Genomic DNA, 27,115 nt, shown 5'->3' on the forward strand with positions numbered 1-27,115 from the left:
TCTAGGATTAATCATCCTAGATTAATTGAATGATTCTCATTATAATCATGAAAAATTTGATTTTATGTTTATGTATAAAAAGTTAATTAGGAAAAAGAAAAATTTCTAGTAATTCATTTTTATGTTAAAAGAGTAATTGCCGTAACAATGGAAATCCATGTAATCCAATGAAGTAAGAGAAAAATTAGGATGCTAAAATAATGTATATTTTATTTAAAAATTAAAGAATGATTTTAGTTAAATTTAACTTTTTGCATAGATAAATTTAAATGATGAAAGAGAAATTTCCACCATATTGAAATTCAAATATTTAAATAAGGAAGGTGTAATTTTTAGCATATTGAAAATTAATGGGTATTTTATTTAAATTTAAAGATGAATTTTAGATAAATTTATTTTATCTATGAGAAATATTTAAATAGTAAAAGAGAAATTTCTATGACATTTGAAATTTCATCATTTAGATGAAAAAAGAGAAATTCCTAGCATATTGAAATTAATGGGTATTTTATTTAAATTCAAAGATGAATTTAGATAAATTTATTTTATCTATGAGAAATATTTAAATGGTAAAAGAGAAATTTCTATGACATTTGAAATTCCATCATTTAGATGAAAAAAGAGAAATTCCTAGCATATTGAAATTAATGGGTATTTTATTTAAATTCAAAGATGAATTTTAGATAAATTTATTTTATCTATGAGAAATATTTAAATAGTAAAAGAGAAATTTCTATGACATTTGGAATTCCATCATTTAGATGGGAAAAGAGAAATTCCTAGCATATTGAAATTAATGGGTATTTTATTTAACTTCAAAGATGAATTTCAGATAAATTTATTTTATCTATGAGAAATATTTAAATGGTAAAAGAGGAATTTCTATGACATTTGAAATTCCATCATTTAGATTAAAAAAGAGAAATTCCTAGCATATTGAAATTAATGCGTATTTTATTTAAATTCAAAGATGAATTTTAGATAAATTTATTTTATCTATGAGAAATATTTAAATAGTAAAAGAGAAATTCCTATGACATTTGGAATTCCATCATTTAGATGGGAAAAGAGAAATTCCTAGCATATTGAAATTAATGGGTATTTTATTTAACTTCAAAGATGAATTTTAGATAAATTTATTTTATCTATGAGAAATATTTAAATGATAAAAGAGGAATTCCTATGACATTTGGAATTCCATTATTTAGATGGGAAAAGAGAAATTCCTAGCATATTGAAATTAATGGTATTTTATTTAAATTCAAAGATGAATTTTAGATAAATTTATTTTATCTATGAGAAATATTTAAATGGTAAAAGAGGAATTCCTATGACATTTGGAATTCCATCATTTAGATGAAAAAAGAGAAATTCTTAACATATTGAAATTAATGGGTATTTTATTTAAATTCAAAGATGAATTTTAGATAAATTTATTTTATCTATGAGAAATATTTAAATGGTAAAAGAGAAAGTCCTATGACATTTGGAATTCCATCATTTAGATGGGAAAAGAGAAATTCCTAGCATATTGAAATTAATGAGTATTTTATTATGAGAAATATTGATGATAAAAGAGAAATTTCCATGATATTGAAATGCAAATAATTAAATGTAAAAAAGAAAAATTCCCATGGTATTTGAGATCCAAGAAATTAAATGGAAAGAAGATGAATTTTTAGCATAATTCAATTTATGATTATTTATCAAAAGTGAAAATGTGGGTAGAATTGATTTCTGTAGATCCCATGAATTCTTTATTCAAAAAGAGGAATATTGAATATAATTCGATTGAGAAATTGAGAAGGAATATAGAAATAGTTGTTCGAGAAAGGAACCTTTAATTAGGCCAAGCAATTGTTAGAAATTTAGAAATCAAACTAGAAAAAGCTACTAAATGAGAATAGCATGTAAAATGGATGTGATAAGATGTAAATAGGATGCGATAAGATGTGAATGGATGTGATAAGATGTCAATAGGATGCGATAACATGTGAATGGATGTAATAAGATGAAAATAGAATGTGATAAGATGTGATGTAATGGAAATGGATGTGGGTGTGTATGTGTGAAAGAATGGATGTGGATGTGTATGTGGAAGAACGGATGTGGATGTGTGCGAAAGGATGTGATGTCAATGTGAGTAAATGGATGAGATGTAATGTCACGTGAATCAAGATGTGAATGAATGAGATGTGATGTCATGTGAATTGGATGTAAATGAATGATATGGGATGTGAATGGATGAGATGTGATGTGATGTGAATCAGGATAAAAATGAATAAGATGAGATGTGATGTAAATTGAGATAGATGTGAATGAATGATATGTGATGTAAATGAATGAGGTGTGATGGGATGTGAATATGGGTAGATGCGAGTGGATGAGATGTGATGAGGATAAATAAGGAAAGATGTGATGAGATGAAAAATGATGTGATTGGATGAGAATAGGAATACATATGAATTGGATATGGATTAAGTAATGTGGACAGATGTGGAACAATGTGGACAGATATAGAACAATGTGAAAGACGAGAGTTCATTATAAAAACTGTATTTATGACCTGTTTTTAAATGACTGTTTTATGTCAATAATGCTGGGGAAGCATTTTGACCGTCTTGAGAATGAGGTCGTGGAGACCTAACTGATAGAGTTGCAACAGCTGACGGAGAGAGTCAACGGAGAACGTCTCGCGTAGCAAGGTCGGCCGAGGTCTTGACCAGCCTCGGTTTGATTTAAATGGTAAGTTTCCGGTACGGTGGATGAGATTCAGAAAACAACTCTAACACCTTGTTCCATTTTTCTTCCTCGACGCACGCGTGGGTATCTTCGGTGACCCAGAGCCCGAGCACCGTATGGTCAACACCCTCTAGGCTCCTTCGCAAGTCACCTAGCGCTTCACTCATAGGCCGCTTCCTTAGTCCCTCATCCACCGTACCAGAAGCTCACCATTTAAATCGAACCGAGGCTGGTCAAGGCCTCGGCCGACCTTGCTACACGAGATGTCCTTTGTTGACTCTCCATCAGCTATTGCAACTTTATCACTTAGGTCTCCACGACCTCATTCACAAGATGGTCAAAATACTCTCCCAGCATTCTTGACATAAAACAGTCATTTAAAAATAGGTTTCATAAGTTTCTAACGAACTCTCATCTTTCCACATTGTTCCACATCATTTCTCATTATTCCACATTCTTCTACATCAATTCACATTACTTATTCCACATCTAGTCATATGTATTCCCATCGTCCTTCATCCATTCTCATCCAATCACATCATATTACATCTCCACATCTATCCACATCTATCCACATCACATCACAACATATCAACATTGCATCTCATCCGTTCATATCACATCAAATTCATCTACATTCATTCAGATCCACATCACATCCACATATCATCACATCACATTCACATCTATTTACATTACTTCACATCCACATCTACCCAAGTCCACATCACATCACATCTCATCTATCCACATCATATCTAACCAGATCCACATCACATCACATCCATTCACATCTCACTAGATCCACATCACATCACATCCATTCACATCTCATTACATCAATTCACATCTCACCTCATCCACTCACATCTCATCACATCCATTCACATCCATCACACCCATTCACATCCCACATTCATTCACATGCATATATATCACATCACATCTCATTCTCATCCATTTACATCACATCATATCCTTTCACATATCATTACATCTTATTCATATCTTATCACATCCACATCCATTTACATCACATCACATCTCATCCATATCTCATCACATCCACATTCACATCCAAATGAAGTGGCCTATGAGTGAAGTGCTAGGTGACCTGCGAAGGATCCTAGAGGGTGCTGACCATACAGTGCTCGGGCTCTGGGTCACCGAAGATACCCACACGTGCATCGAGAAAGATATTGGAACAAGGAGTAAGAGTTGTTTTCTAAAACCGGGCATGGATCTGGTTGATTGACCTTGCTGGTCCAACGGATGAGTCCATGGCTCTTTTATATGGATCTGTTGATTGATCTTGCTGATCTTCAACGGAGATTCCATCTTGATTTTTATAAGTGAATCGGGTACTATGAGCTAGGAACCATCGAACAAGCCCCTGAGGGACAGGTGGTGAGCGTCCTAGTTGCCAACGATGCCATAGGTACACCGATGAAGGAATGATTGAAAATTAGGATTCAACCGGATATTTCGGAGGATTCTGATAAGTGACACTATGGTTTCATAAAATGATTGTTTCAAAGATGGCTGAATCTGTAAAAAAGGCAATTTCATATTAGGTGTGGAAGTGGTGTGACTGGCGTTAAATTTGCATGAATATCCAGCTAGGGAACCTAGGAACTCTTTTCCCTGGTACCCGGAACAAAACCTAACCAAATTCCTAATTGGACCCCATCACTACAGTGGTTGGGCGGTTGGCTAACCCATGGAACTGAATGGGGTTAGGCTGGACTGATGGATCCGTAAAATGAGACTCAGTTCTGTTATAGTACGATAGATGAAGTAAATCCCGGGTAGTAATTGTTCTAGATCTTCATTATGTCTGTGTGATTCACTTGCTTTAGATGGAGCTCTGCAATTTTCTCGACCATGCCACTTTCCTGTAACTTTTCACTCTGTCATGGAACTCCAACGGAATATTGGAATATCTTTTGGCATGACGTCCACTTCCTCTCCCAAGTCATAGGTCCGCAGTATCTTCCGACTCCCTGTCATCTCATGGTTACCTCTTTCCTCCCACCCACACCTCCTCCCTCCTTTGGGGAATGGAGCAACCTCTGTAGGGACTGATTTTATCTTATCAACAGAGTCCATATGTCTGAAACCGTGGGCGTCTCTTAAACTAATAATCTACCAAAAATACCATATAGCAAACAAGACTAATAATAGCTCATTGTCCAAGATGTGATCTTCTGATTATTCTCCGTGAAGGCTTGACTACGAGCTGGTGACAAACAAGTCTTCAAAATAAGAGAAATTCGCAATGATGTGTGTTAATACAATAAATAGTCTTGGAAGGTTTGCTGCATGTTCCAAATAAGGAACTGAAGATTTTGTAACAATCTTGGTCAATCTTAAGGTAGTAGAAAACCTGGTAGTCTTTTAGCTGTTGTAGGTAAAGGCTCTCGTCATCGTTCCTGAGTTTGATGAGCTCTGCAATGTTTTCTTGAGCTCCCATTAAGCTTTGTTGTAGCTGCTCATTTGCATGCCTATCTTGAGAAAACAAACAAGCCTTTTAAAAAATACATACCTATCTTACCCCGAACATAACACTTTCAGATTATGATATCAACACAAGTTAGAACCTTTTTGGATGTATTTACATCCAAAACTTTCTGTATTGTTCGTATCCTAATGATGCTATACTTGCAGTTTACAGCATCTTCTTGGTATTGACGAGCATCATTTAATGCATCTTGAAGTTGTGCACGGAGTCCACCAGCTTCTGCATGCAGCTCTGTGATTTCTCTTTGTGTTTGGAGAATAAATTCTTTGGCTGATTTCCAATCTTTTCTCACTACTTCTAAATCTTCCTCCAACAATTTGTTTTCCTACACAAAATATTCTAGTAGTTTTGACATATCGTGCATGTTTTCAATCATATTATTCAGACACCACACACACACACACACACACACACACTTTTTTTTAGTAATTCATATATTAACAGTGGGAAACCTCATTGCGAGGTGAAAACCCACAAACAAAACATCATGATACAACTGAGGCCCCTTTGTAAGGGCCACGGATGTGACTGCCTAGCAGCACTCAAAGAACGCCATGTATTAGAGATCTAAATTTAAACTTTAATGTATCATAATGAAACATAAATTAATTTATTTTGTAAAAATACTTGTTGCAAGTTTCGGCAGTCATGTAGACATTGTCTCAACAAGCATCAGAAGTAGGCGTATTGATCAAGAGGAATGTGTCCATAATGCGCGCGCAAACACACACACACACTCTTAAAGAAAAACCGTTGTTCTATTACTTTACTGTATAGAGAGAAGCACCCTTATAAGAGTGTTTCCCATGAATTCATAGAACGAAAAACAATGCAAAACAAATCTAGATGTATCTGATCTAGCTCTTAAAACTGATGGTAGTCATATAAGTGATTGACGGAAGTAGTGATACTTGTCAATCGGCCACATTCTAGACTCAGCCCAGTGACAGAGTTTTTTTTTTTTACGAGAAAAGATCCTTTCATTAGTTATAAAAATAACGCCCACTGGGCTACAAAACCCCTCTCTTGCTCATAAGAAGGCAGAGCAGAGATGCAATCAAGGTAGCTAGGGAGACTCTCCCTAGGTGCAAAAAAGTGCAAATACAAGTACAAATAACTGAGAGGCTATACCATACAATAGGAGGGGGGAAAATCCAAACAGGTGGCCTGTAGTGCCATCGGGGGATACCCGCGTGTAGAGTATAGAAGGGGCCGCTGCGCCAAGTGGTGTGGAAGGCCTGGCGCCACAAGATCGCTCGATCCGAGTCGCCCCGGATGCGGTCATACTGTCCTCGCAGGGTGTGAATCAACTCCTGCCAAATACTCCGAACAGTCTCTGCTAGTGGATCCACTCTCCCCTCAAAGGCCCTGAAACAACGGGCTCTCACGGGGTGAACCATATGGTGAGGCTACTGAGGAGCTCCCATCGTAGATCCCTCTCCTGTGTCCAGCCGGCGGACGAGAAATCCAGTGAAGGAACAAGGCGAGGCTGGCCCCGAATGAATCTGATGGCCTGGCTTGTCTTGCTCCAACTCGTATCCCAGAGCACTCGCTGACGAAGTCGACCAAGCAGCGGCTCCCCACGTATACATGCCCTCTGGAGATAGGGGCCAAAATGCGCAGAATCCTCAGCCAAATCTGCTGCGCCTGTGGACAGTCCCATAGGCAATGTCGCTGTGTCTCCAATGGGTGGCCGCATCTGACGTAGGCCGACAGAAGACCACTGTAGACAAGCCAGGTGCCAACTGCAGAGCCCCTCTGGGCAACCAGGCAGCCACTGGAAAGTCGAGATCCTGCGTGCCTGTCGCCTAGCCCAGAGCCTGGTCCGAAAATCCTCCAGGAACTCCTGTGAGAGTCCCTGTAGCCGCCAATGCTCCGATGCAGCTGGAGAGACCATCCTCCTCGCAGTCAAAATATGCCTCCCCAGCCGAGCAGTGTATTGGAAAAAGGTGATCTTTGTGGCCTCGAGGGACGCATAAGGATCATGCCACTCGTACTCGCCAGGGTCCCACTGGAGCCGGGCCAAGGGGCGTGCAGCATATGCCCATATGCGCCAATCAGAGTCCACATCTGCAGGGTCTGGATCAACATGCCACTTTCGAGAAGCGGCGGCCACTACCCGTATCCTCTGAAAGATGCACTCTGCAACCAAAGGCGACTCTGCCTCCACTCTCTGAAGTCTGCCCTCATCCTATATCTCATAGTAGAGGCATCTACCATCCTCAGTGCAAGCTCTGATAGAAATTAGGATCTCCAACTGTGTAAAGGCTCCCATCCACTGTGGGGCCGCTGGCTCGAAAGGCGTGAACCACTCCGCAGTGAGTGCCTCCTGAATGTCATCCCTCATAATCAGCCCCCCTCTGAAGTGACTCAGCCTCTCCGCTTGGATCTTTTTCGGGAGGCTGCAAAAGGCCGGCCAATCTCCAAAACTGCGTGCTGGGCCTGCCGCCAATGGTCCTCAGGCTAGACGAGGCCGAGAACCCAGCATATGACCATGCTCTGTGCGTATCGCAAGGCTCCAGATGAGCGGCTTCCTGGCCCACTCCTCATCACAAGTGGGAGGTCTCTGAGAAAGCCCCGGTCTCGGCAGCTCCCAAGGTCGCAGGATGCTCAAAGCAAATCTGTCCTCTGTTGGAGATAAGTGCATACTAGGTGTACTATTTCCCTAGTCTACATTTGTCTAGTCTCAATTGAGTCTTTGTGTCTTGAGTGTGTGCCATGTGGCACCTCTACAATTATCCCATAAGCACTCTTGCTCTATGTCTTGTACTTTGGCCCATATATTCATGGGTCACATCATTGCAATCTATCTAGCTTGTGTCTTGTCTACACTCATCTCAAGGTAACTCTTTGTCTTTCAGTCTTGTTTTATTTCACTTCTAGTTTTCCGTTTCTAGCTCTTGCTTCTATATTTTGACATCCTCCCATCCTCTACTGAGGCCTGTCCTCCTCATCTCTATGAAGATCCACCGTATCTCTCATGCCCAAGTGCCCCCTGCTGGGGGAGCTCTAGCCTGCAGCAGCCGCCGCTGAAAAAGAAGCTCCTTCCAAGGCTTAGCGCCTGGAAGCAACCCCCGAACAATAAGCTTCCCGAACAAGGCTCTACTCTGATCAGCTGGATCTATAATGCCCAAGCCTCCCTGGGCCAACGGAAGAGTGATAACTGCCCAAGCAACCTTAGCCCGGGCCGGCTGACCATCCCACCCAGACCAAAGAAAGTTTCTGATCAGCCTCTGTACCTGGCTGATGCAAGAGCTCGAGAAGATCCAGCAAGACGTGATGTACCACATAGTCGCTAAAAGCACCTGATTTGTCACCACCACCCTCCTAGCCAAGGATAGCCGAGCTGTACTCCAATATAAAGCTACTTCCGAATGCTCAGAAGAAGCGGAGCGATCTGCTGCTCAGGTGACAAATCAAGTCCAATCTGGCATCCCAGATACCGCACTGCTGTGCTAGGAGGAATCCATCTAAAACCCGGGTCTGGGCTCCATGACGGAGCGGGAGCGCTACTGATCCAAAAAGCCACAGTCTTGCGCCAATTGATCAATGCTCCCGAAGCCTCACCAAAAACCTGTAGCGACTGCTCTGCCCTCTGCAGATTGGCATCCTGGCCATGCAGAAACAATCCCGTGTCATCAGCAAACTCAGAATCGAGCATGTCCTCACCCCGGACTGGAAGCTGGAGTCCAAACCAACCTCCTCTGCTATCAGATACATGCTCATAGCCTCTACAAAGAAGAGAAAAAGGAAAGGAGCGAGAGGGCATCCGTGACGGACTGATCTGGTCAACTCAAAACTCGGCCCCCGTCCTCCTGCCATCAACACCTGGCTACAAGCTGTGGAGTATAGAGCCGCCACTCCTCGAATCCAGTCTGGCTCAAAACCCAGGCGAAGCATAGTGCCCTCTAGGAAGCCCCAATCGACTCTATCGTATGCCTTCTCAAAATCGAGAAGCATCACGACCAAGTCCTCACCGAGAAATCTAGCTCGGGCCGTCGCCTCCCAAAAGGTGAAAATATTGTCAAGGATATTGCGCTCCTTGACGAATCCTGTCTGGGTAGCATGAATCAACTCCCCAAGAAAGGGTTGGATCCTCAAACTCAAGGCCTTTGCTAGGACCTTGTAGACAGTATTGAGGATCGTAATAGGCCTCCAATGCTGAATATCATCTGACACTCCCTCCCCCTTGGGGATAAGAAAGATCAAGCCCTCTGAAAAGCTCTGTGGCATCACCCCAGTGTCCAAAACATCCTGAAATCCCCTGCGCAGGCCTGGCCCCAAAAGGTCCCAACAGCGCATAAAGAAGGCAAGCGTCAATCCGTCCTCCCCAGGGCAACTATGACGCGGAAGGGGCTCACCCAAAACTGTGCGCATACGATCTGTGACCCTCCTCTGCACATGGGCCCACACAGTCTGTCTGCAAGCATCACGTGCCTCCATGCCTGGCTCCGCTGAAAGCAGGTCTCTATAGAACTCAGTGGCAATGGCTCTAATCTCCCCGGGCTCAGTGGCTAACAATCCGTCCTGCCTCCTAAGCTGGCGTACTCCTGCTCGAGCATGGCGGGGTCCGGTGATCTCAAAAAACTCCCCAGTCACTCTATCACCAAGCTGCGTCCACTGAGAGGCCTAGCGATGATAGTAGAACTTATATCTCTGCTCCTCTGCCTCTCGAACCTCCTGGCGTGCCTGGCTCAGCTGGGACGCCACCCACTCACATGTAGGCAGCTGCTCCTGAAGACGCTGAAGCGAAGCAAGGCTACGTCTCAAGCGACGATCCCGCTCACGTGTCTCTCCCAGCCGTGTCAAGGCCGTAGCATGCAGAAAAGAGCTGAGCTCGATGAGTCCCTGGGCACACTAGCCTGCTGCATCCAGGTCAGAGCTCTGGCTATCATGCCATATCCTCTCAATGTCCTCAGAAAGACTGGGATCTGTAAGTATCCTCTCTGGGATCCTCAACTGCAAGCTAGTCTCCCGTGTCCTCTCCTCCAGTGTCAAAATAACTAGCGCATGGTCAGAAAAAGAGGTGCCAGCGAGAATGCCAACGGAGTCACCACGCTCCCCGAACCTGTCGCCCACATAGAAGCAATCAATCCGTGATAGATTAGTCCCTCCCTGCCGGCGATCCGACCGAGAGAAACTAAGACTGTCCTGAGAGCGAGAGAGAGCCTCATGCTGCCATGCATCAGTGATCCGCAGTGTCATACAAAATCCCTCCCAAGCTGCAAGCTCCGTGCCGTGCACTGTTACATGACTGCCTCCCACCCTATCAGCCGGGTCCTCAAGCATGTTGAAGTCTCCCCCAACACACCAATGTGTGGCCTCGGGCAATGCATCTCTAACAAGGGTCCAAAACTCTGCTCTGGCACTAGCATGGTTGGGCGCATAGACATTGAGCACCCCCAAGTGTTCATCGTGCACCCTGAGAATAACATACTGTGCTCTACTAGGCACAATGACCCCGCGATCCACAATGGCCTGCCGCCATACATCCGCAATGACCATACATACTCCTCCCTGCCCACCCAAGGGGCCAAAGCCTGCAGACCAAAATGTGTCCCATCTACCAGGCATCACCGACCCATATCTCCAAATCCTGCTCTCACTCAAATGGTGCTCCTGCATCATCAGAATATCAATACTGCCCCCAACCAGGCATCTCTGAAGCTCCTGCCTCAAGCAACCACGATAACGTACATAGTGTGCGCCGCCAAGGCCCTGTACATTCCATGAGATGATCCTCATGGATGACCTGCCGAGGTGGAGGCTATCTCAGCCATACGGCGGGCCTTCACAAGCGGCTTGGATGGAGAGTAATCCCCATCCGAGCGGCTACGAATCTGCCCACCCGGTGTGCTGCAAGAGTCTCGGACCAGGCGCCAGTGGCTGTGTCCCATAGCGACTGCCTCTCGCTCGAAGAGAGAAACCTCATGTATGCATACATAGCCAGGGTCTCGTGCTAGGTCTGCCACTATGCTAACCACCAAATGTCGAATCCCGGAGGCATCCGCACTCCCGGTATCAGAGAAATGTGCCAACTCCCAAAGTCGGCCTATCACATCTGTCATCTCCAAATCGCTCACATGGTGAGAAAACTCAACTGCCTGAGTCTTCAACATACTAAGAGCGAGATCTAGAGTCCACTCCCGGTCGCTAGTGCCGCAAAGAGGGAAGGAGAAGGCCACCGCTGAATCAAGTGCCTCCTCCCCTCGGGCCGGAGGTATCACCACATGAACTCTGATGGGTGCTGGCTCATGGGGGCCCTCCGCTCCAAAAAGCCATGTGAAGGAGTAGTCGAAAGCCTCCGAGCGCTGTCTAGTGTCGAGACTACTCAGCCGACTACGGATAGAGGATATCCGTGAAGCACGAATCGGCATGGTAGGTCTCCTCTGCGATGCTCGAGATAGCCCACTGACAAAGTTGCTGGAGACTTCTTTGAGATAGCCGGCCCTCACAGGAGGAGACAGTATTCGCAGGCTACGTGGCCAAGATGGAGTTATTGTTTCCAATCCCCCGTAGGTGAGAGCCATCCCCATTATCCCCCCAGGTGATGGATGCGCGCGAGAGAGTCTAGAGACACGAGAGAGGTGGTTCACCCCTCCCTTCGGTCTTTTTATTGACCCCTTTCACTACAGAGGAGCTGGCGAAGGCGGTGAAAGCATTACCCAGGGACAAATGCCCGGGGCCGGATGGGCTTCCTACTTCTTTCTTTCTTCACCATTGGGACCTCATGGAAGGTGGCCTTCGCGCTACCTTCAATGAGATTATGCTTACAAATGCCATGCCAAAGAGGCTCACAGAGGGCTTGATACATTTGATTCCCAAGGAGGGTGGTGATAGATTGGAGATCTGGCAGTGGAGACCCATCACCCTTCTCGGGACGGCCTACATGATTTTGGCCAAGGCCATCAACAGGCGACTTCAGCCTTCCCTCCGAGACTTGATCCATGACACTCAGACTGGTTTTGTTCAGGATCGGAGTATTCTGGACAACATCTATCTTTTGGGAGGAGACAGCTTCGGCCAGGGTGCGACAACAGGACCTCATTGTGCTACTCCTTGACTTTGAGAAAGCTTATGATAGGGTGGATTGGAGCTTTCTGGAGGGCACTATGAGCCGGATGGGATTCCCCATGGAGTGGATTCGCGGTGTCTCAGGACTTTATTTAGCATCTCACAGCCAGGTTCTCATTTAGGGAGCTCGAGGCAACAGATTCCCCCTTTCCCGCTCGGTTCGACAGGGCTGTCCTCTAGCACCGTACCCGACTTGGCCACTAGTACTCTACGACCACTTGGCGACCAGTGGTTTTTGGGTAGGCTCAGCACTCACCCCGACTTGGCGACCACTTGAGGCTTTCCAGTGGATCTCGAGAAGCACTCCAGTCCAATACCTCGACCTACCAGGTTGGCATTGATATCTCTCCCAAGCAGCAGCTCGCTCCGCTTCTTTTGAGTATTTGGAAGAAGCTTCTATATTGGAGCTCGGGGAGGCTATCCCTTGCAGGTAGAGTGGTGGTGGTGAACCAAGTACTTCTTGCCACCATGTGGTACATCACCTCGTGTTGGGCCTTTTCTAGGGCTTGTATTGGCCAGGTACAGCGTTTGATCCGGAACTTCTTGTGGGCCGGAAGTGATGGGAGGCCAGCCAGAGCCAAGGTGGCATGGAGAGTGATCATTCAGCCACGTAGCAGAGGGGGGCTAGGTCTCATTGATCCACCTTAGCACAGAGGCGTGCCTTGTTGGGCAAGTTGATTGTCAGAGAACTCCAACCCGGTGGTGAGCCTTGGAAGGATTTCCTCTTGGCCCGGATTTCAGCCCGCACTCCGAGCCTTGGAGGCCCGTGGCCACAGAGCACTAGATGGATCTTCACAGAGATGTGAGCCTGTGGTTTTAGTCCTGCCTTTGAGGACAGATTCGCAGCCAGTCTACTTCGTGCTTGGGATCATCTCAGGCCAGCCCTCAGACAGATTGTTCTAGTGGCCTCACAGGAGCAACTTTGGCAGCCTTTGATCTGGAACCTCCTGATCCGTTTATCCACTGGCCACATGCTAGGGGCCCAACCCCACATATCCTAGGGCGCCTTAAGCATGGGACCAGCCAGGTCTCTTGGAGATTGGGTTGCACACAGGCAGTTACCAGAGGAGGAGCAAGAGAGAGACCTGACAGGGATCCGGGGTAGAGACAGGCTCAGTATCGACATTGACTCAGCTATTCCTCTGGAGTGGCTGACTCCTATTCCAGACCCCTCTCCCCCGATATGGCTAGGCGTGTTCACCAGACACAATATTCTCATGGCAGTCTATGGAGCAGCTGAGGACAGTTGTTTGCTCACTTTTTCTATTGGGTTACATGGCATACTAGAGAGATCAGAGAACCCCTTGGAGGATTTCAGAGGCTGCACCTTGCAGAGGGTGAAGGTGATTGGTTTTCGGGCACGTGTATGGCACATAGATCCACCACCGGCCAAGGTGGCCAGGGACAGATTTTGGCGGTTATGGATTTGGGAGTGCCGACCTCTCACGCGGTTGTAGTGGGACCTTGGAGAGTGGACGTGGCATGATCCCCAAGATCGGGTGGAAACTCTGGATGCCCCTTTCTTCGAATATACAGCGAGGCTCGGCCGCAGGATCCAGATGTCGGAGATAGATGGCACACCAGCAATAGCAGCACACTGGCAGTCTTAGGGCCTATCACGGCGCTTCCTTTCAGATTTCTATAAGAGGCTTTGGGACAGCTCTCAGTCGAGGAAGATCACTCTCTTCCTCTGGTTGACGGCACACAAGAGTCTGGCAGTGGGTACTTGGCTGGCAGTCGGCAGACGGCCAGCAGCAGCTGGCCCGAGGTGTGGCCACCCCCAGGAGCCTCAGTGACATTGCCTTTGGGATTGCCCGAAGGCTCAGCAGATTTGGCAGCGGATTCTCCGCATCCTTGCTATGGACAAGGCATCGACCCGGATTATCACTTGGGGTACTGTCGCTTGGGCCACCGAGGCTAGAGTGGTCAGGACTTACAAGGAGGATGGGGGAGGCCATGCCCTTCAGGTCTCCCACCATCGTATTGCAGTAGTACCTGTCACAGCTCCGCCTGCAAGTGTTTGGCGTCCAGGGTCGTACCAGCGCTGGGAGATTTGCAGTAGCATAGCAGCCTAGCACACTTGGCATGCTAGATGTAGCGAGACCATCGAGGGTACCCACACTCCACTGGCTCTGAGACCATCAAGAGTAAATTGCTTGACATCATTCACACCTTCCGCGGTCAACTACAGGGAGGTTCCGACCGCATGCGGAAGCGGCGAGAAGCCTTCTTGAGACTTTGGAGGGCTAGCCCTTTCCTCACTAATAGAGGCGGTGACCCCATTTGGCACTACAGACCACCTGTGTAGTTGTTTCCCCCCCCCTCCCCCTTTATGAGATAACCTTCTCCTCATAGAGCGGCTAGCCGGAGGAGAAGCATCTCTCCCCCTTATGATCACTTGTTTCCGCCCTTATATGAGGCGAGTTTGTATTTACCCTTCGTGGTTGTACTTAGCCCTTCGTGGCTGTTTTCTCTTTAACTGATTGAAGGATCTTTTTCCCGGCAAAAAAAAATACTTGTCAATCAGGGACGACTAGAAAGCCAGTCAATTGCGTGCAATCCAAAGTGACCAGAGAGCCGAAAATCTTGTCCATTCCAAAAAAGAAGTCATTCATGTTAGCCTCTTCTCATATCTGTCAAAGATCCAAAAGTTCCTAGAGAGATCTATACCAAGAAATCTGGCAGTCAAACCCACTGATAAACTATGCAAGAAATCCTAGGTGTCAAAACAATGCCACAGCAAGTGCTGGATGTTCTAGAGCATGAGCACCTTGTGCATTGAGCAGTAGTTATCTTTTTTTTTTACCCAAAGTTTTACAACAACACGAAGTACTCCTGCAAGACATCTCCACCCCCCCCCCACCCCCATGGCCCCCCGGGAAAAAGATCCTTCTATTAGATCTAGAGAAAAACAGGCATAATGGCTAAGTACAAACTCCTCTCCAAATGGGAAGCCACAGTCTAGAAGCATAAAAGGGGAGGATGCTCTTCTCCTCCAGATAGCCACTCTAGTAGGAGAAGGCTATCTCAAACAATGGGGGGAGGGGGAAACTACCACACAAGTGGTCTACAATGCCAAGTGGGCTCGCCACCACTGTCAGTAAGAAAGGGAGTTTGACACAAGATCCTCAAGAAGACCTCCCAACGCTTCTGTATGCAGTCTAAGCCACCTTGAAGCTTCCTCCACTTACCATGGAGGGTATCAATGATATTGAGCTAGATGCTCTGAATGGACTCCGCTCGTGGGGTGAGGGTGCCTTCGAGATGGCTTTGCTGCATCGAGCTCTTGGGATCTAGGTGTGCCATGCAACAATATTGCCACAAATCTCCTCTCTGGTTAGAACCTGGAGTCTAGTGATTTGTAGGTGGAGCTAGAACTGGCACTGCAGAAATATGAAGGTGAGAGACCTTAAGGGCTAGTCGCCCACCCTCCTCCTCATATGGCATGACAACAGCGCCCTCAGTGGCCCAAGCAACTGTGCCCCATGTAACAATGCAGGCAGGACCCCAATCCATAGTGAAAATGCGTAGGATCCGCTCTGCCAAGCCTGTTGGACCTTTGGGCAATCCCAAAGACAATGACGTTGAGACTCCTTGGGATGACCACACATCCGACATAATGCTAGTCTACCCACAATGGCCAACCAAGTGCCAACTGCCAAGCTCCTATGTGCCAACTACCACATGAAGAGAGTGATCTACCGCATCCGAAAACTATCCCACTGCCACTTCTAGAAATCTAAGAGAAAGTGCCACGGTGGCAGGCTCTGGGATTGCTAGTGTCCTGCTGCAGCTGGAGTGTCCTCAACCTTTGGCATTTGAATCCTATGGCCCATCCCTATGGTGTGAAGGGGGCGAGTGGTGGGTGCTGACCGATAGCGAGTGGAATCAGCAATCAAAATGGGAAATGGCAGCCTTGCACAGGCCAGATCGGTGTGGATGGTGAGGACACGGCAAGCAGGCCACGGTGGTGGCAGCCAGAGCATGACGGAATGAGGTGTAGGCAGTGGTGGAAGCTTGGTATGGAGCAGGAGAAGCTGCAGGTTGGGTGGGTGAGGCAGGAGGTATACAAGCAGTTGCAGGGGTTGAGTTGGAGGAGGTGAGTGAGGGAAGGGTGAGGCAGGCGAGTGGAGCTCCTGATGAATAACAGCACAAGCAAAGAACTGGTCAAGAAAGGAAGCTCGAGGTCTGGGGCAGGGGAGTGATGGAAGCTCGACCCCAGTCCCACTGGGCGTGCCAAAAACTACTACATCTGTAGAAGTCGTGATTGCCTACTAAACTAACAGAGCATAAACAGAATTCGAGTAGAGTAGGGAGTAGATTAAACACAATTAACAAGAGAGTTGAATTGCAATCGAACGAGTGAAATAATTCAAAGACTCCAGTACATGCCCTTTTTATACAACTTTGAGGTAACTTTCACACCCATGTGCATATGGGATAACTCATACACACAATCGCGTCCCTTTTGCCACTTTCAGTGGGAAGCCTACCCTGCTACATGCAGATTCCTATGTTATGTTAAAGCAGTGAAATAAAGCAGATTCCTTGGTTTTGAGAAACAGAAACTGGTTTAACACAGTGGCAAGTTGCAATCTGGTTTAACACAGCAATTTAGGGGCAGTGCCTGGCAGACAAGCTACAAAGCACACAACTTCTCCCCGGCATTGGATTTCACAAAAGATTTAAGTACCTTCTTTGCACGTTCAACTGCATCTGCATGCCTTAGTTCAGCATCTTGAGTGGCTTGCTCCATAGCAGTAAGCATTGCATACAAATCTGCCAGTTCACTTTCCAAAGTTTGACACATTTCTTTATTCTTTGCTTTATCTCTGCAGTGCAAAAAGTTGAAAACGCTCATATCTCTCTTATTGAAAAATGTCTGTAATACTAAACACGACCAAGAGAAACTCGGATGATTGTAACTGAGAATAGTGAATCTAAACTTCACATATTCAGAAATAAAATAATGGCTGGTGTGTGGACCATCACATCGTTCTGCATCTTCATCCGCTGCTGTTCCTGATCCTGGCATTCTCTGCGGTGTTCGATTTTGTCAAAGCTCCCGGACTAGGCCTAGCTGCCATAAATTCTACACACAATCGTGAAGACGAGAGAACTACTCTCGAGCAGCTACCTGAGGGTTTGGATTCATGCGCCCGAGCCATCAGCCGACTACCGGAGCTAAGCGTTGCCGCCACGCACGCCAGGCTAGTAGAGTTCAAGAGGATTCGGTTCTGTCAGAGAACTGTTTCCAGAATTATCACAGCACCCACCCGACGGTGATAGGTCCCCCCTCCAGCCACAGAGAAGGTCCATCCGGCCCCTTCAGTTTGGCGGCCGCTTTCACACAAAGATTCCTCCTCCGATTCTCAGTTCCAGTAGGCCCCACTGATCTCCCAGTGAGGCCCACTCAGCAGCCTACCTCTCTGCGGATCATCCCCAGCCACTCACTTCTCCGTCTTCTCCAACCCCCTCCGCCTCCTCCCCCACCTCCTCCAATTCCCCCATTCTCGCCTCTGACTTTTCCCGCAGCGGTCCCCTCTACTCCGTCCTCTACCTTTGAGCCAGCATTCCCTCCTCGCTCCGCCTCTCCATAGCACTTTTGCGGCCCTCCAGTGGAACCCGACCAAGAGCGGAGGCAGCCGACGAGTTCCGTTCGCATCCATAGATTCTTGGAGCTAGTAAAGATGACCATCGCCACTTCCCCAGTCACGGCTCTCCCGCCAAAGTCCCCAGGTGGGCCTCCTAGGATTTTGGGGATTCCATTGGACTACAGTTTCTTCCGCTGCCTTCAAGTGGAAGGGGTAGATCTTTTTGAGGAGACAGTAGCCCCATTTCGGATGTGTGGCGTTCCACCACTCCAGACCTTCTAAGCCAGAGAGTGCACAATGGTCTTCTCTTTTCCTTTGAGTGTAGCCCCAGAGACGGAGTGGGACTTGAAGTCCATGGCTGTCACTATTCAAGGGCAGGCAGTCGAGCTTTCACACCATCTTCACGATCTCCACATCAAGAATGTGCTCACCCACCTATGGCCCTTGGATAGGATGGAGCTGGGAGGCTAAGTCCATATGAACCAGGATGGGGAGGTGGTAACCTCCAACCTGGAGGTGCTGCTTTTTGTGTTCCTACATATCTCTGTTGTGCAGTACCCCTCCCCCCCTCGTACAGATACCTCCATTGTGATCGATGGAGTTCGGAGGATGCCTACTATCACGCTCATAAAGAGTGGCAACACATGGAGGACAAGATCCGTGCACACTTAGCACGCCTTCGCCCCAGGACCAATAGTGATTACTCCCCATCTAAACCCATGCCCAAGACTCTTCAAGTGGAGGGCAGTTCCGATAGTTCCGTTTCCCCCACAGATTGATATGGGGGTTGCCTCATGCAACATGAAGGGTTTAGGGGGGCCTCAATGCTTTCAGAGGCTAGCTCCACAAAGATTCAATTCGGGGATCCATCGGCATTCTTTTCCTCTAGGAACACCACCTCTCTAAGAGGCTTACCCACCACTACAGGAAGATTTTACCAAGCGGGAATCTTTTGGTCCCTCGGGGACACAGGGAGGTGTTTGTATTTTTGTCAGTGGAGGACCTCTTACCTACAGTGACAGGCTTAGGTGTCATGGTCCCTAGGCGAGCATAGTGGGTTGCCGTTATGATTGGAGAGGATTGTGTGGGATTCCTAAATGTTTAGGCCTCAAACGCCGCAACAGGTAGAGCCATATTTTGGACTACAATTCGCCAAGCCCTTCCTCAAGCTGACTTTTGATGCATGGGCAGAGACTTTAACATGATAGAGGCAGCAGAGGACAGACTCAGAGGAGGCACGGCCACAGTTTCAAGCACAGAGTATTCTGCATGGGAGGAGTTGATCCTGGGACTCGAGGGTCAAGATCCTTGGCATCTTCCAGAGTTTGGGCGTACCCCAGGGAGCCTATGTTTCTCACAATCTGATGGGAGGAACACACGCCCCAACCTCTCTCGACTCGAGAGATTTTATGTGCATGAGTGGGCTTGCGGCCATGGGGGCACGATCGGCATCTTGGCAAGCACTACTTTCTCGGATCATGCTCTAGTTATTATGACACTAGAGGACCCCTCGAGGCAAGACAGGCACGCGAGCTCTAGGATTCCGGACAGCCTTATTCAAAACCCCGAGATCTGCAACAGCAGACAGAGCAGATTTGGATGGGATTGGATTTTATCTCAAGCTCCACTACGTGCACCTTGCATGAGGGCCTCAGTGAGATCAGCAGTTTTTTGCAGGAGGCAGCTCAGAGCAAATTGGAGGGATTTCGTGAGCAGGAAAGGATTCTAAGGAGGGGTCTTGCTTCTGTTCAGCGGCTTCAAGAGAGTTCCCCCAATATCCCCTCGATTGAGAGTCAGCTTGCTCCTGCCCGCACGGAGATCAGATGCATCGAGGATACGAGGGTGGAGTACAGATACCATGCCAAAGCTTCCTTTTGGACCCAGGCTAGCGATCGAGTAACGGGAGACTTCTTTGAGATAGCAGGTCCCCACAGGAGGAGAGATGGTATTCGCAAGTTGCGCGGCCAGGATGGAGTCAAGGTGCCCCATTATCCCCACAGGTGATGGATGCGCATGAGAGGGTTTGGCGGCATACGAGGGAGATGGTTCCCGTCGCTCTTCAATCTTTCTTACTTACTCGCTTTACTGCAGAGGAGCTGACAGAGGCTTTGATCGGGGGCGGATGGGCCTCCAGTTTCTTTCTCTCACGGCCACTAGGATCTCATGGAAGGCGGCCTTCTAGCTGCCTTCAATGAGATTATGTCCACAAGGGCATGCCAGAGAGGCTTTCATAGGACTTGATACACTTGATTCCTAAGGAGGGTGGTGATAGATTAGAGATCTGGCAGGGGAGACCCATCACCCTTCTTGGGACCGCTTACAAGATCTTGGCCAAGGCCATCAATCACATACTTCAACTTTCCTGCCTGACTTGATTCATGACACTCATACAGGTTTTGTTCAGGATCGTAGCATCCTGGACAACATCTTCACCTTCTAGGAGGCAACTACTTCAGCTAGGATGCGGCAACAGGACCTCATAGTCCCTTTCCTTGACTTCAAGAAAGCTTATGACAGGGTGGATTGAAGCTTTCTAGAGGGCACTATGAGCCGGATGGAATTCCCCGTGGAGTGGATCCGTGGGATTTCAGGACTATACTCAGCCACTCATAGCCAGGTTCTCATTCAAGGAGCCCGTGGTGGTGACAGATTTTCCCTCTCCCGCTCGTTTCGGCAAGGCTGCCCTCTGGCACCTTACCTTTTCCTATTCGTCGCCAAGGCCATGAGCAGTTTCCTCTCAGCCCAAGGGACGGGGCTTTAGGGATTGCGTCTCCCCCTAGGACCTTCTGGACTCAAAGTTTACAAACGACACAGCCGCTTTCCTTTCCGGAGATGTTGGCAATCTCCAGAGATTCGCTAAAGCAATCGAGATCTTCTGACGTGCATCAAGAGCACAAATCAACTGGCACAAGTCATGCAAGTTTTGGGTAGGTTCCGCACCCGCCCCAACTTGGCGCCCAATTGAGGCTTTCCAGTGGATCCCGAGGATGCACAGGTGACTCTTGGCACTACTAACTGGTAGGCAAGGATGCACAACGGGCTAAGGATAAAAGGGAGCGTGGCGACTTGCAAAGCGGCATAGATGATGGTGGACGCATACAAGTCGCGTTAGAACCCTAGCTCTAATACCAATTGAAGGATCTCAGATGCACAGTATAGAGCCTAGCTAAGGGGGATGGAAGATTTCCATGGTGGAGAGAGAAAGAAGCGCAACAGGCTAAGGATGAAAGGGAGCATGGCAACTTGCAAAGCGGCATAGATGATGGTGGACGCACACAAGTCGCGTTAGAGACCCTACTCTAATACCAATTGAAGGATCTCAGTTGCACAGTATAGAGCCTAGCTAAGGGGGATGGAAGATTTCCATGGTGGAGAGAGAAAGAAGCGAGTTGTAGAGAGAGAAAGAAGAAAGAAAGAAAATTGTATTAACGTCTTCAAAAGGCCAAAATGACCTATGAGACCAAAAGGTTACATCATATCCATGAGGTACATCATTCTGGGTACAAAATAGTAATAAAGAAAGATAGCAAAAATCTAGAACTATAAAATCTGATCTTGGTACATGAGCAGAGAGCTCTCATCTCACCCTAATACATCCCTCATGGGCCGCTGTGACATGGTGCTCAAGGTGGTAAAACTGAGCTGGCGCGAGGTCCTGCGATGATGGGAGATGATGGCCCGGATCCTCCTATGGTGGCGTGGCCGTGGGCAAGGACCATGGGGTTTAGGGCGTCGAGATATGCATAACTCAGTGGCTCTGTCGAGTGTCACACCTCTCGGCCGACTCCTGCACTAGCCTGTGGTCTGGGTATGATGGGTGGATCGGCCCTCCGAGTGCTGGTATGGAAGAAGTCGGTGAGAGCTCTCTGTGCTGGTCCTCGAGCAAGTATAGCTGATCTGGATCTCACTAAGGACTCCCTGTGTCTATGAAGCTCTAGAAGAAAAAGTCCTAGGCATCTCTGATCCGGGAAGTCCATGATCCTGGAAAGTGGTCCAAACCCAGCTCAGAAGAGGCAGTGGCCTCCCCCGAATCTCATAGTACACAGGGCATCGGCATATGTAATGATCCTCTGTCTCAGGCACTGTGTGACAGAGCTGGCATATCTTGTCCTCTGGTGCGGGCGCCTTGGGCCCATATCTGGCAGTCTCCTCTCTTAGCTAGTGGGACTAGGTGTAGATCTAGCCAATCACACACCTCACTGCAAAAGATAGGTGTGTGTCCATGTAGCGTGGGCGGATGATGAAACCATCCTCTGTCAGGCATAGGAGGTGATCTCTGTAGAAGGCCATCTTTGTCCCCAGTGGACGACAAGGTGAACTCCATGTCCTCTAAGTATCCAATCTGACAATGTCCTTCCTGACAACCCTATTCCGCTCTGTGCGGCTGAGAGCAAATGACGGGCCTCTATGCTGTATTGGAATGGGGGGTGTGCCTCCATCTGCATACCGTGCATGCCAAACCAAGTGCCTACCTGCGCATACCAGCACTCTATCTCCCTCAAGTATCAGTTGTCTCGAGGAGCCGGCGGTATCTATCAAGTGGAAGCTCCCATAGCCTATGTCAGTATGTCACTATCTAGAATAGAGTCTCTATCACTATCGATGCATCCCCCATCTCTGCCCGCACAATCTCATGTGGCACTGATGTCTTATTCCTAATCATGCGTGAGATCATTGCCACTAAGGGCCTCCATCGGCTTCCGCCCATCATATACCTACTTTGTATCTGTCTCAACCATCTCTCTCCTCTATCTCCTCCTGTGGTATAAGCTAGGACCCCCGTTCGGGGCACCATACAATAGTGCAGGTGTAACTAGAGTATCAAATAGCCAAAGCTTCATCCTCGGCTCCTGAAACTGTATATGTGAGCATTGCCTCTCTAGCGAGCCAAGGGCTGCATATCCCCTCATCAATCTAGCTTCGGCCGCCTTCCGCATCAAGAACTGAGGTCCAGAAAAAGTGATCCCAAGGTATACATATGAGGTAACATACTCCACAGGCTCTCCACTGTATGTAAACCGTGCTGCAGATCTACTTATCCACAGTCAGGGGGTGTTAAAGATCATGACCTTGGTCTTTCCAAGGTTCACAGTGAGGTCCCAATCCTCGCAAAAGGCCCGTAATGCATCCAAATGCCTCTGCAGCCCCTGTGGTGAATTAGAAATAAGAACAATATCATCTGCATACAAGAGGATCGGTATCAGGGCTCCTGCTAAATGTGCTCCTAGTCCTCCCTGTTTGTCTATGTAATCCGAGATCTCATCAATGTATAGACCAAATAGAGGAGGAGACAAGGGGCAGCCTTGCTTCACCCCGATAGTGCTGTGTATGATCTCTGAGTCACCTCTTAGAGCCCGTACTCTGCCTATGACTGACTCATGGAGTGTAATGATCTCCCAAAGCATGTCTGCTGGCACTCCCATATCCTGCAGTCTCCTCATCAGTCTGGCCCATGGGATGGTATCAAAAGCTTTGCGGAAATCCACAAAGCAGTAGTATATACGATGCCCGTGAGCTCTTCCCTCCTCAATGATCGCCCGTAGTGTAAAGAATATGATCTAGTGTGGAGTGCCCTCTCTGAAGCCTGCATGCCCCGGTGCTCTGAGTCTCTGCTCCTCGGACCATCTACTAAGCTCATGCTCCAAAATCGAACCATAACTCTTGGCCAAGGTGTGACCAATCATGAGTCCTGTAGTTGTTGGGGTCCATGGGGGGGTCACCTGCTTTCAAGATAGGTACAATAGTATTCGATGACCAGCTGGTGGGGAATCCCTCACATAAAGCCCTGTTGAACATGTCAACCAGTAAAGGGGCTAGCGTGTCCCTAGCATGGGAGAAATGCTCGGTGAGGAGTCCATTATGATCCTGTGCTCTCCCAGTCTACATCCTGTCATTAGCATCTCTCACCATGCTCAAGTGTGTGAGAAGGAAGAGTGTGGGGGGCGAGGTTCAGGTGGCTGCTCGGAGGCATGGTAGACAGAGGTGGCATAGGTGTGCCAGGTGCCGGGTGACGTAATCGAAGTGGGAAAGCGATGATCCTGGAAGATCCTCCAGGCCTCCTTATAGTCCCTTCCAAGAAATTGCTGGTATAGCTCCTGCTCAAGCCTGGCTAGGTACTCTTCTTTCTCCGTGTGAGATGTCGAAAGATCACTCGCGCCTGCTGGCGAGTGGTGGATCCTAGCACCATCTCCCGATGTAGACGGGTTTGAGTATCACGACATTCCTCGTCGTACCAGCTATTCTATGGGACAGTCCCTCCTGGTGATGTAGGGATGGCTCTGGACTGCGGGAAGGCTCCTACAACGGACGTATGGAGGGTGGGTGAGAGGTGTGTGGTAAGCTTATCAAGTGGGATGTGGGGGTCCAGGTTTGAGAGGATGCGGTAGACGTGATCAGAATAGATGGAAGAGGTCTCTTTGGTGAAGTGGCATCTCGGACAGTGATGGGGCAAAGCAGGTGGCATCTCGGACAGTGATGGATCAGAGAGACGGATCCCATTAGATAGTCCACTGTACTAGATCCATGTCCGAACGGGTAGGAGGTGTGTGGTAAGCTTATCAAGTGGGATGTGGGGGTCCAGGTTTGAGAGGATGCGGTAGACGTGATCAGAATAGATGGAAGAGGTCTCTTTGGTGAAGTGGCATCTCGGACAGTGATGGGGCAAAGCAGGTGGTTGGATGGTGTATCGGCATGTGAGGGAGAAGGCCAGGTATGCACGAGGCGAGATGTATCGGCATGTGAGGGAGAAGGCCAGGTATGCACGAGGCGAGATGGTAAACTCTCGAATAAGTTGGATCATTAGATAGTCCACTGTACTAGATCCATGTCCGAACGGGTAGGAGGTGAAGGAGTTGGATCTAGGCCATCTGGCCAAGCCATTATAAATGGCTAGCCTATAAGCCCCGCCAAGGGCTAAGAGATACTCTCCATAGTCTATGCGGGCTGCTATATCCTGTGATGTACGTTCCATATCCATACCCACCCTGTCAATCTCCTAGTATGTGGGATCATCTGTCTCAAAGAAGGGTACTTGTGCACCTATGGTGCGGGCATTAGAGTCTCCAGCCAGGAGAATGTCCCCTAGACTGGAAAACTTCATAATGTCATTAAAAGGGGCAGGTGCAGGGACCCTCCATGGGTGGCATATTTAGAAGTGAAGGGTGCAAAGTAGCACAATACAAGAAGGTAGATGTCTTGGGCCCTCTCTATCTGGATCCTCACCTACAAAAACTGTGCAGCCTCATCCCGCCCAACCACCTCTCACATGTTGAAGCTCCTCCCTATATAGTAAAGCCACCCTTCCCGACCCCCAGGGTACCCCTTGCTGTGCGTGGGTGTGGACGGTGAAAAGACTCCCATTTGTATCCTCTCACCTCTGGAAGCCGACTCCCCTGGCATTGATGTGTCTTGTGTATAAAACCAAGTCTCTCCCTCTAAATGTCTCCTCGAACAGACTTGCATCTGTCCTGAAGGTGCCATTGCAGTTCCAAACCGCAGTCTCTAGCTTGGTCTCATAGGTCTCGCACTGTCATTGGGAGCGTTGCTCGGTGATTATCACCCTCCCATCTCTGTACACTGCCCATTTCCCTGCCTTTCGTGCATCCAAGATGCGTGGCATGCACTCCCTCCTGTGGGCCACCTGTGCTAGTGTGAGATCGTCTTCGAGGTAGGTCTTTTCTACTTTTAGTGCCCGCCTTTTGGTAAGGAATGCTTGCCTCGCCTCCAACCCCACAAACTTGAGAATGAGTGCACGTTCCTTGGTGCTGTCTTTGCCCACCCTCCATGCCTCGACGAAGGCGGTATCAGGGATTTCCAGCTTTTTGCATAGTGCTATGGTGTCCTCTTTCAGCGAGGCTCCTTCCTTCCATCCCACCACTCTCACATTCAATACCCTAATCTTCCTTCTTTTCTCCTCTTCGAGTGTGTCATTGATGATCTTTGGGGATGATGGTCGGTTCCGCTGCTTCTTGGCAACCTCAATCCAGCTGCCCGCTTCTTCCACTTGTTTCTGTGTCATCTTAATCACCTCGGCCCATGTGGTTGCCTCGTTTGCCTTCTTCTCCTCTTGTTCCTGCAGGGTCTTCATTTGCTCTCTGAGTGAATTCAGCTCATAATTGAGGGATAGTTGAATTTCTCCTTCTTCGAATTGAGTACGTGCCCTCAACGTCTCGTTTTCCACTTTAAGGGAGGCCCAATCCACTTTAAGGGTGGCGACTTGGACCTCTAGCTCCGTGATTAGTGAGGTGTGGTGGCTCGTTTTTGCGTCCAACAGTTGGACCATTTCCTACTGCATCTTGATTAGCTGAGTTGCCATGTATACCTGCATGTCTGCCTTCCACCTATCCATCTCCTCTTGCATGGAAGCACGTAACTCACGCCTAAGGTCATCACTATCCTTGTTCTCCCCAAGCTTCTTTTGTAGGTGCTCAATGTCCGTATTCTGCATTTTGCATACTTCTCTCATGGTGGTCACGCATGTTTTGATATGGGAGTCACCCATCTTCTATGTGCTCGCCCAAATCCAGCTGTTTCTCCTTTCCTCCTCACCTCTAGTCCTTGTTGCAACTTGCTGGCGAGCTGTTTTGAAGGGGTCCCCCTTCAAGTAATGATTTTGGTCCTCAATTGGTGGCCCCCATAGGTGGCCAGCTGCAAGTGGGGAGGCAAGCACAGGCGACAAAAGGGAGAAGCAGATAGGATTATGTTGCTGCCTTGGGGGCCTGAGCAAGGGAAGGTGGGGAAAGGCAGGCGAAGAGAGAGAACGACTCCAAGAAAGGGGGCGAAGATAGAGAATGACTCCAAGCAGGGGGCCGAAGAGAGAGAAAGGGGCAGCGAAGCGAGAGAACGACTACAAGAACGGGGGCAAAGAGAGAGAACAATTGCAGGAAGGGGGGTGAAGAGAGAGAAAGGAGTAGCGAAGAGAGAGAATGACTATAGGAAGGGGTGGTGAAGAGAGAGAACGACCGCACGAAGGGGGGCGAAGATAGAGAAAGGGGCAGCGAAGAGAGAGAGAAATGGAATGAAATGAAATGATATATTAACGTCTCTAAGAGGCCATAATGGCCTATGAAACCAAAACTGAGAGTACATCTGAAGTTGGTGTCTCATCAAAGAGAACAACTAAATGAGACTAAAGAGTACAATAAACTGATTGTCCTACAGCTACAAGAACAGAACTGTAAGACTT

General features: G+C 47.9%; 1 protein-coding gene across 3 annotated transcripts in view; it reads right to left on the reverse strand.

The window, feature by feature from the left end:
• The window catches only part of LOC147624253 (uncharacterized), a 57,130-nt gene that overhangs the window by 15,743 nt on the left and 14,272 nt on the right, over nucleotides 1-27,115 (reverse strand). The window contains exons 3-4 of one of the 3 annotated variants that reach the window (XM_086819917.1): nucleotides 17,031-17,169; nucleotides 5,257-5,588 (exon numbers count right to left, since the gene is read on the reverse strand). In XM_086819917.1, coding sequence (XP_086676043.1) covers nucleotides 5,313-5,588; nucleotides 17,031-17,169 — 415 coding nt within the window. In that variant the 3' untranslated portion in view covers nucleotides 5,257-5,312. The other 2 variants (XM_086819916.1, XM_086819915.1) reach the window with 2 other exon arrangements.

This window comes from Cibotium barometz, chromosome 25, assembly GCF_041138505.1.
Source record: "Cibotium barometz isolate CiBa-2024 chromosome 25, ASM4113850v1, whole genome shotgun sequence".
Lineage (NCBI taxonomy): Eukaryota > Viridiplantae > Streptophyta > Polypodiopsida > Cyatheales > Cibotiaceae > Cibotium > Cibotium barometz.